The 10,154-nt window shown below is 39.2% G+C and overlaps 2 protein-coding genes across 2 annotated transcripts in view; both read right to left on the minus strand.

The window, feature by feature from the left end:
- Positions 1-268: 268 nt before the first annotated feature.
- Positions 269-2,718, minus strand: LOC107573436 (centromere-associated protein E-like). The gene is made up of 4 exons (XM_016259872.1): positions 2,609-2,718; positions 2,130-2,383; positions 2,000-2,056; positions 269-399 (listed from the first exon to the last, which is right to left on the minus strand). Exons 1-4 carry the CDS (start codon positions 2,716-2,718, stop codon positions 293-295), a joined length of 528 nt encoding a protein of 175 aa, XP_016115358.1. The 3' UTR covers positions 269-292.
- Positions 2,719-3,957: 1,239 nt separating this feature from the next.
- The window catches only part of LOC107573438 (centromere-associated protein E-like), a 32,502-nt gene continuing 26,305 nt past the window's right edge, over positions 3,958-10,154 (minus strand). Inside the window, exons 42-50 of the mRNA XM_016259873.1 lie at positions 9,800-9,979; positions 8,378-8,518; positions 7,668-7,748; positions 7,489-7,587; positions 6,976-7,158; positions 6,689-6,904; positions 4,324-4,530; positions 4,041-4,244; positions 3,958-3,969 (exon numbers count right to left, since the gene is read on the minus strand). Coding sequence (XP_016115359.1) covers positions 3,958-3,969; positions 4,041-4,244; positions 4,324-4,530; positions 6,689-6,904; positions 6,976-7,158; positions 7,489-7,587; positions 7,668-7,748; positions 8,378-8,518; positions 9,800-9,979 — 1,323 coding nt within the window. The remainder of the gene's footprint in view (positions 3,970-4,040; positions 4,245-4,323; positions 4,531-6,688; positions 6,905-6,975; positions 7,159-7,488; positions 7,588-7,667; positions 7,749-8,377; positions 8,519-9,799; positions 9,980-10,154) is intronic.

The following is a 10,154-nucleotide window of genomic DNA, read 5'->3' on the forward strand; positions in this document are numbered from 1 at the left end:
GTTAGAAGCTAGAACCACAACAGTGGATTTCAGAAGTAAAGCAGAAAAGTACTAAGTTCCCCAGACTAATTATTTCAGGATAATCCAAGCAATAGCCTTAAAGATGTGAATCCTGAGAGTTTAGGAATCAAATGACTTCCAAACAGAAGCGATGCGGTGTGAACGTGTAACCGATATAAACCGAACCACTCAAATCAACACAAAACACCTGAGCTTTTTAAACACTGACTTTATTTACATTAAAACAGAAAGTGTCAACAAAAACATACAAGAAAAAGACAAAGAACAGCGATTACTGTGTTGGGCATGCGTTAGCGTCAGGCTTTGCTGGAGAAGCGTTAGGAATCTGCCACCAGTCTTTAATTGGAGCTGCATTTAATGCCGCGCTGGAGCTGGAATCTAAACCAAACACGGACAGAGTTAGAGGAGCATTCACGTCACGTGTATTTCTATAGCACTTCATACAACACAGATTGTTTTAATGCAGCGTCACACTAATAAACATGCAAAATAAGATGAAAAGCGATACGGTTTTATGAATATTGTCATTTAAACCCACACTAAACAAGCCAAAGGTGACAATGAAACCAAACTCCATCAGGTGACAGAAATGGAGAAACCAGCACTATTATTGTTCTGTATTAGGGCTGCACGGTAATCATTAAATGGTTAATCATTGCTCATAAATATCAGGATTATTGCTAGGGGTGTAAATCGGATAGCTCATCACGATACGATATCGATTCTCATACCCAGCAATACGATATTTGCCGATACCGCAAAAAATTATACTATACGATACAGAAGTATATCGATCGATTTATCGATATTATATACCTATTTTAAACATCCATCTAAATTTTGAACTAATCACAAATATATAACATGAACATTTATCTGAAATTTTCACATCCTGTACTTCAATTGGGACATTTCACAATAAAAAAAATAGGCCTACATTTTTTTTTTTTTTTTTAAATACAAAAAAAATAATAATTTGAAAAATAAAATAAAAATCAAGGTCACATAAGATCAGTAATCCAATGACATGACGGTCAAGAAAGTCTTTCAGGCTTCTGTAAAACAGTGTAAATCCTCATTAGGAAACAACTAAAACGAGGTACTCCAGTTGTACAGCCTGGTGACTGCATTTGACTTCAGTGATTGCCAGTTGATGAGTCAAATAAAATTATTATTATAAACAAATTACTACAAGTGAGCTTCTTTAACGCTGGCTCTGGCTCCTTATTGTCGAGCCCTGTAGCCTAACCATAACCGGCAAAACGCGTGAACCGCCAAAAAATAAAATAAAAATACGGTATAGAAAAATTGCATTTTGATAAATGAAAACTAAAATTTAAAGCGACAATCAAAAGTCCCTGATTTTCCACTACTTGGACAAAAAAAATTTTTTTTTTTAAATTCCTGACTTTCAATGTGTAGAATAGACCTTTTAAAGTCCCATGATATTCCAGAAATTCCATGACCCGTGGGAACCCTGCAGTTTAACCCCAACCGTCACTCACATTTCTGAACATAGACGTGAAAGTGCACGATCCAAACTTAAATGTGTATAATTCATAAATGAAAACATTTTGTAATATGATATTGATGTACCATTTTCATGGTAATGCAATGTCTGATTTTAAAATGGTTCTCAAAGGATGAATTGTGAGATTTTAAGTTTTCAATTGTTATATAATTTCTAAAGTGTGATTTTTTTTGCTACAAATGTCAGGACTCCTGTTATGATGTAGATTTTTGAGGTGCACTTGTCATAAATTAATCATTACTTTTCCTACATCATTTTTTAACAAAAAACTGTGATAAAATATCTATTTAGGAGTCTTAGACCTTTCCAACGATATAAAGTTTGTCATGATTAGATTAGGATTTAATTGTAATATCGTGAAGTAAACGTAGAGGGGACGGGTGACAGTTAAGAGGTTAAACACACTGGAGTGTGTTAGTGAAGAACACCCCACACGTGAGCATTTACCCTCTTCATCGCTGTCTGAAGAATCCAGGAAGGACTCGGCTGGCGCACAGGCATCCTCTAACATGAACACACTCACAGTAACTGATCTGCACGCGTGACCGTATGAGACACGGCAGCAGCGCTCACGTACCTGGCACCGCCTCGAGGCTGGAGTTATCGAAGAACTGTGTGGGATGCTGGAGGGGGACAGGAACGCTGGAGCGCACGTCAAAGAACTTGCTCTTGGGCGAGTCCAGGAAGGTCTTCTTGGGCGAGTTGAGTTCGGTCTCTGTCAGAGGAGGAAGGCGTTTGGTTGGCGTGCATGGAGCGTCTCGCTGGCTCTCCTTCATCTTGTACGCTCTCCGCTTCCATTTGTTGATTTCCTCCTGCTGCTTGCTCACCAGACTGCATGAGGAACAGTTAGGAAAGGTCCGAGTAATGCTTATTAACAGAGAGGAGACCCCGATTATAGAATGCACTTCTTTTTAATATCAAAAATTAAAGTGATCCTGGATCCCTGAAAGTATGTCTTTTAAATTCGAATATTGATCATTTAAATGCAAAATTCGAATTTAGCTTTTCAGCCGTTTTGACGGCAGCAGAAGTGACGTGATGTTTCGGTGCGGTTACCTCTCAAACCGAGCGTTCTTCTTCTTCTGCAGCTCCTCCATCTTCTTCTCTTTGGTGCTCGAGCACAATTTAAGGTCAAACTCATCGCCGTCTATGACTGTAGAAGACATTTAAACAAATCAAACGATGAGAAATCAGCACTAGATGTGCATAAAACACTTAGAAAGTCACATCAACACTCTTATGCGCTCAGCTAAGTAGGATAAATGTCTTATCCGGTAAGAAAACATGCGCATGAACTATGACAGAAACACTTTTACTGAATAAATTTCTTAATGCACATCAAAAAAGACATGCGAGTTTGTGACGGGGCAGAATAAAACTGGACTAATCAACAGACCGATCTCAACGCACTGCATCTGAAATGCTTGAGCAAAGTCTCGTCAGAGTGCTTCGTTATAATTAACTCTCAGAACTGCGTTCCTAAAGACGTCTGCGCGCTCTGAAGCTCGTAGTTTATTGTACACACAAGCTATTATATACAGTGCCTTCTCCTGCTGCAGCAAATTTAGTTCTCTTCGTGATGTTTAGCGCAAGTTAATCAGGAAGTTCTCTTCAACGCACAGGAGGGAAACGGTGCTTTATTCACAAATATTTTATGCAATATTCCAATTTTGCAATTTAGTAACTTTGGATGGAAACATAGCTAATGCGGACCTAAAACGAGTGAGCGTGTGTGTGAGTGAGTGAGGTGAGAGAGTGTGTGAGTGAGTGAGTGAGGTGAGTGATTGAGAGAGAGTGTGTGAGCGAGAGAGTGTGTGTGTGTGTGTGTGAGTGAGTGAGTGAGTGAGTGAGCGAGCGTGGGAGTGAGCGGGCGTGGGTGTGGGAGTGAGTGAGTGAGTGTGTGAGTGAGTGTGTGAGTGAGTGAGTGAGTGAGTGAGTGAGTGAGTGAGTGAGTGAGTGAGTGAGTGAGTGAGTGAGGTAGGTGAGTGAGTGAGAGGCAGTGAGTGTTTTTGGGGGCAAATCAAATAAAATCTGCTAAATTGCCTGTGCGAGCATGCTTTAAGTACAGCGCAACACCGATGCACCGGAAAATCAAAAGTTAATTTACAGAATTAAATTAGAACGGAATAAATGTGACCCTGGAGCACAAAACCAGTCATAAGGGTCAATTTTTCAAAATTGAGATGTATGCATCATCTGAAAGCTGAATAAATAATCTTTCCATTGATGTATGGTTTGTTAGGATCTGACAATATTTGAAAATCTGGAATCTGAGGGTGCAAAAAAATCTAAATATTGAGAAAATCATCTTTAAAGTTGTTCAAATGAGGTTCTTAGCAATGCATATTACTAATCAAACATTAAGTTTTGATATATTTACAAAATATCTTCATGGAACATGATCTTTACTTAATATCCTAATGATAAAGAAGTGTGAATTTCCATTTCATGCAGATTTAAGCCTGCATAACAGCATCCCTCTCCGTACCTCCATCTGTTTCTGCGTCTGCTGCAGCTGCAGTAACACTCGCTGATTGTCCTGCAGAAGTTCAGCCTCAGTTTTGGGTAAAGTGCCGTGCTGGGCCTGAAGCAGAGTTAAAGTCTGTCTCCTCTGATCCTCGAGCTGCTGCTCGGACTCGGCAGAGGCAGATATGAGAGGAAAGCGCACAGATTCGCATCGATTCAACAGAGCCTGTCAACGAGAACTGATGGTCAGGAAAGGTGCGGAACAAAGACACGTAGCAGCATTTCAAAACGCATGCATCGCTTACGAAATAAAACGTGTTGAGATGCTCGGTGGCTTTGGAGCGGCGAGAGATTTGTCGCTGGAGCAGCTGTAAGACGGCAGAGGCCTGAGGAGATCCGAGCAGAGATCTCAGCTCCTCCAGATCACGGATCCGGTGCGGACGCTCCTCTGACACCATCACTGCGTGTTTGGATAAACCCTCCTCCAGAACCCTTACACCAGCCTCCAGCGGCTGATCAACACACAAAGATAAAACACATCAGTACCAGGATACTGACAAATACGGCCAGGACGTTTAATTCTATACAAGACAGTTTATACAAGACAGATTGTTTCAAAGCAGCTTCACACAAAGAAAACAGGACAATAACAGCAAAGTAATTTCATAAGATGAATAAAGCAACTCTACAGAGGACAATAGTGTCACTGCTGGAGCAAGAGAAATATAGCGGTTTCCACGCAGCGTTAATTTTGACAGCAAATTTTGATTTAGTTTTAGTCATTCTTTTGACTAAAATGCCATTTAGTTTGTCATATTTTAGTCATCTGAATTGTTTTTAGTTTTAGTCGACTAAATCTACAGTAAATTTAGTAGACTAAAATCTAATTGTTTAGTTGCAGTGCATTTATTAAACATTTCTCTAAAATTTCCAAACTCATATACAGTAGGTTTGATATTAAGGTTTTATCATGATAGACACCGACTTAACTGCGGTGACACAACATGCCTTTATGAGAAGTGGTTTTATTTAATTTTAAAAAAAGAACAGAACATGGTCTTCTTTTTAATGAAATACCAATGGTTATATCGGCTAATTATGCATTCTTTATAGCAACCCGTTTACCATATTCCTAATTTTTTCAAGCAGACATTTATTTCTATAAATAAATTTAGATGAATCTTTAGGGCTACTAAAGTTTTTCGGTCAAGAGCAGTGCGTGATTTTCTGTCTTTCTTTTGTTGCTTGATTAACATCAATGGCTCGGACAATAGCAGCTAAATTAGGCTGCTGGCCCTTTAAAACCGAATGCACGGCTGCAATGGATGCAATGCACTGATACACATTCTCCCTACGGTTTACCTTCACTTAAGACGTAATCAACTGTGTTTACGTGAATACTCATCAAAACGAACAATTCGACATCATTTTGTGTGTAATTCTCTGTTCATGTGACTCGAGAGAGTAACTTACTCGCGCGCTGTGAGAGGCGCTTTCTGTGTGTGTGCTTCAGTGTCTGCGCTCAGAAAATCAGACCGAACGGAGTTCTGTCTTGCGTCGTCAGGTTTATCCATATGTCTGCTCTTCTCTTACTCCCACATATTGCCATTTTTGAACGTTTTATGCAACGAGCAGCAAGTGTATGTTAGCTTATGTCCCGCCGGTTCATATGTACGCGTCTAACCTCCGAACCACGCAGCAGATTCGTTCTGAATGAATCTCTTCCCAAATCGTCCCTCCCTAACATTTGTCTCGTTTTTATTCGTTGACGAAAATGTCAATAGATTTACGTCATGGTTTTTGTCATTCAAAAAGAGTTTTAGTTAGTTATAGTCTCGTTGTCGGTGAAAAAAATTGTTGACGACAATTGACGAAAATTATTCGTCAACGAAATTAACACTGTTTCCACGGTAACGGCTGTAATCAAATAAGTGCTGCGTTCACAAATGCTACTTTATCAGGCATTACAGAAAAGACTAAATGAAAATGCCATTGATGCTTTTCTGAAGACGGTCGGTTCTTTTCAAAGATACATTAATATACAAACACCGGCGCTGCATTTTAATTTTGAAACGTGCAGTGCTCAGTTTATTCAACGAAATGTGTGACCCTGGAGCACAAAACCAGTCATAAGTGTCAATTTTTCAAAATTAAGATTTATGCATCATCTGAAAGCGGAATAAATAATCTTGTTAGGATAGGACAATATTTGTCAGAGATACAACTATTTGAAACTCTGGAATCTGAGGGTGCAAAAAAATCTAAATATTGAGAAAATCATCTTTAAAGTTGTTCAAATGAAGTTCTTAGCAATGCATATTACTAATCAAACATTAAGTTTTGATATATTTACGGTAGGAAATTTACAAAATATCTTCATGGAACATGATCTTTACTTAATATCCTAATGATTTTTGTCATAAAAGAGAAATGTATAATTGTGACCCATACAATGTATTGTTGGCTATTGCTACAAATATCCCCCAGCGACTTAACACGGCTTCTGTGCTGCAGAGTCACATATAAGCCTTTTGAAAAATCTATTTGTTTGACGAGCCTCCACAAATAACTCAATGTATGGAAAACACTGGACATAATCTAAGGCTGATCAATCGAATGTCTTCTAAACATATATCACCCAGCCCTGTAGCTAAACAAAAATGCTCATACCTGCAGGTACTGCTGCCATCTTTCCAGCAGACACGTCAGTCTCTGATCCCAGACCTGCTGGAAGTCATCCTGGAGCGCTCGGAAAGACTGTGACGGAGACTGAGCCGTGAGCGCGAGCAGGTCCTGCAGGCGAGACTCCTCAAACGAGGCCACATCACGCTGCAGCTGCGTCTCAAAGCGAGTCTTATAGCGCTGCGCCAGTCTCCTGTAAGCCTCCTACAGTGGTTTGTCATCAGGTTAGCATTTCATCTCAAAGATGTTGGTGGTTGTGATTCGTGTACTCTTACCGCAATCTTGATCAGCACATGGTTCAGTCTGGTTGTTTTCTTGGTGTGTGTAACGACGACAGTTCTCTGATTCTTTGGAATAATCTGCAGCAGCTGATAGATCACGGCCCATTCTTCACGGTTAATAGCCGCTAAAGCATTAGTGGGACGGTCAATGATCAGCTGGAGCGTCGCAAAGGCCTCCTTCACATGGAGGAAAAAGCTCAGGCTATTAAAACCGTCTTACGACCACACACCACCATCATCATCATCATCTACCTGCAGTTTCTCAGCAGACGCCTCAATCCCAGGAATCAGATGTGCAGATGGGTGTTTAGACTGATCTGAAGACACGCTGCAGTTCACCTCAGAGAGAGACTGAAACACAACGAGACGCAGCTTTAAAAGCTAGTTAAAGGAACCGGTTCTTCTGGGTTAGAACATGAAGAGACCATTCCTCAGGCTATTAAAACAGTCTTAAGACCACACACCACCATCATCATCATCATCTTCATCATCATCATCATCATCTACCTGCAGTTTCTCAGCAGACGCCTCAATCCCAGGAATCAGATGTGCAGATGGGTGTTTAGACTGATCTGAAGACACGCTGCAGTTCACCTCAGAGAGAGACTGAAACACAACGAGACGCAGCTTTAAAAGCTAGTTAAAGGAACCGGTTCTTCTGGGTTAGAACATGAAGAGACCATCACCTGACTGAGGGAATGCACTTCAGATTCCAGCAGGATCTTCTGCTTTTCCAGCTGCTCTGCTTTTGATTCAGTGTGTGCCAGCTGTGGGAGTACGATTACAGTGAATATACACTTAGTGACATTACTCATTGGGTGTTTTCATAGAAGGACCATTTTTGGTTCTCCAAAAAAAACGTTCGGAAGAACCATTTTTTCTTAGTGTGAAGTACATTTTAATAATCTAAAGTAGTAGTATTAGTATATTATTTTAGTGCTGTCAAACGATTAAATGCAATTAAATCGCAACCAAAATAAAAGTGTTTACATAATATATGCGTGTGTACTGTGTATATTTATGATGTATATAAACACACACACGCGCATTAATAAAAAAAATGTATGTTTATATATGAAACGTATATATAATTATATGAATATAAATATATGCATGTAAATATTTTCAAAATATATAGGCGTATGTGTATAAATTTATATATACATAAATAGACAGTACACACACATATATTATGTAAATAAAAACTTATTTTGGATGCGATTAATCGTTTGACAGCACTAATATTTTTTATTTGATGCCATGTCAGCATCTTAGGCTTTTATCATGGCATAAAATACAAGTATTTAGCTAAATGAGCTAAAGTCTGACGTCAGATCCAGTTAGTAGGAGTCTGATGTATTACACCTGCTCTTCTCAGCACATTTAAAGTCCTCACCTTCTCCATCTTTCCCTCCAGTTCTCGTTTGAGCTGATCGCTCTCTTTCGTGGCGTCTCTTAACGACTCCAGGATCTTCTCATTCTCCAGCTGATCCTTCAAGCCAGCGAGACACTCCAGCTCCTCTGTCAGCTGCTTCCTCTAAAGACACGACAAATTACTTTATGTAACAGTGTTGCCAACTCCTCCTCAGGGAAAGTTGCTGGAAGGCGAGACAATTTGTTGCTAAAAGCTGCTAGATGACATCATGTAATCAATGCAAAACTGCAAAGAACACGCAATCAGATCACTCAAATCTCAGCACAAAATACGATTATGAATACGATTTGAAATGTTAATTGAGATTTGTTAGTAAAACTAAAAAGATAAATACATTTATTAAAGCAATAATCCCCGTGAAGCCGAGGTTTACAGTGAATTTATAACAGCTAAGGGGCGTTGTTAGGTAAATTCACTGTAAACCACAGCTTCACGGGGGTTATAGCTTTTATAAAACGGTTATTCCATATACGTAGCAAGGTTTCACAAAATAAAACAGAGCAAATAAAGTGTAATGATATTAATAAACACAGTATTCTTCCACCAAACAATGTAGCTCCTCAGAAACAGTTGTGGTTGCTACAAAGTGGTTGCCGAGCAACACACAAACGTAAACAAAGGTGTGTGTTACTTTGTAGCGTCATTTACAACAGCTTCGAACACAGCTCAGCCAATCAGAGTCAAGCACCGGAACTCTCCGCTTTATAAAAGATTTATTTTTAAATACAACATTGAAATATTGAACATTTACACATTTTTGAACATTTAAATTATGTATTTTCTTATGAACCAGTAAACCACACATTCTGAACAATTATATTTTTTAAGCAGTGTATTGGTAGTTCAGGGTTTCCCGTACATTGATTTACTTGTGGTGCCCGTCACTATATCAAAACTGACCGCCACAAATAGATTTTCCAAAAGGCTTTGACTTCGTTGAAAGAACATGAGCACTGCATGTTTAAAAATCATATATAAATTTTTATATCACTGTATTTCAGAAGGAAACCAACTGTCTTCAGAAAAATTGCTGATGTAATTTATTTCATCTTGCACGTAATATTTGATAAAGCAGCGCTTGAGCGGAGCACTGCTTTGTGCACAGCGTTACCGGGGAAACCTCTCTCTCCCGCTCAAATTTGATTTCCTCTTTTTGTGTAAATTAGAGGGAAAATGTGCCTTTTTATCATTAGAGTTGCCAAAAACACTTTAAAAACAGCTAAATTTGTTGCTAGGTGCTTTGTGAAGAAAAAGTGGCTAGAGTAGTCTGAAAAGCTGCTAAATCTAGCAACAAAGTTGATATGCAATGAGCAGTTTTCCTGGGTGTGAGCAGTGTGAACTAACGACTGTATGATACACTATAGACATTATTAACAAGCGTACCGTCTCTTCACTCTTCTGAAGAGCCAGGCTCAGTGTTTCTCCCTCCTCTCTGCTTCTCTTCAGCGTGTCTTGGAGTTCATCTTTCTCTTTTGTAAGTGAGCGGAGGTTTGATTGGAGGTTTTGGATGCCTGTGCTTCGCTGGTCTCGTAAAGCGGAGAGATCTTCACTCATTAGACTCAGCTGAGAGGACACAGAACAAGAGACGAGGCGTTTAATCACTCACCTGTTGTGTGTAAGCATGTTATCTAACAGTAGAGATGTAACAATTCACTCAACTCATACTTTAACTAAATGAGATTTAAGAACAATTATAAATTAAATGTCTTTTTATTATTGCTTGGACAAAATGCTGCAC

The sequence above is a fragment of the Sinocyclocheilus grahami genome, unplaced genomic scaffold (assembly GCF_001515645.1).
Source record: "Sinocyclocheilus grahami isolate Dianchi unplaced genomic scaffold, SAMN03320097.WGS_v1.1 scaffold1943.1, whole genome shotgun sequence".
NCBI lineage: Eukaryota > Metazoa > Chordata > Actinopteri > Cypriniformes > Cyprinidae > Sinocyclocheilus > Sinocyclocheilus grahami.

Bases quoted from the DNA above. Each gene is read 5' to 3' on its own strand.
- LOC107573436 (XM_016259872.1), bottom strand. From the start codon at position 2,718: ATGTCTTCTACAGTCATAGACGGCGATGAGTTTGACCTTAAATTGTGC. The intron at 2,384-2,608 runs GTAACCGCACCG...TTCCTCATGCAG, and splicing joins AAGAACGCTCGGTTTGAGAG to TCTGGTGAGCAAGCAGCAGG. The intron at 2,057-2,129 runs GTACGTGAGCGC...TGTTCATGTTAG, and splicing joins CAGCCTCGAGGCGGTGCCAG to AGGATGCCTGTGCGCCAGCC.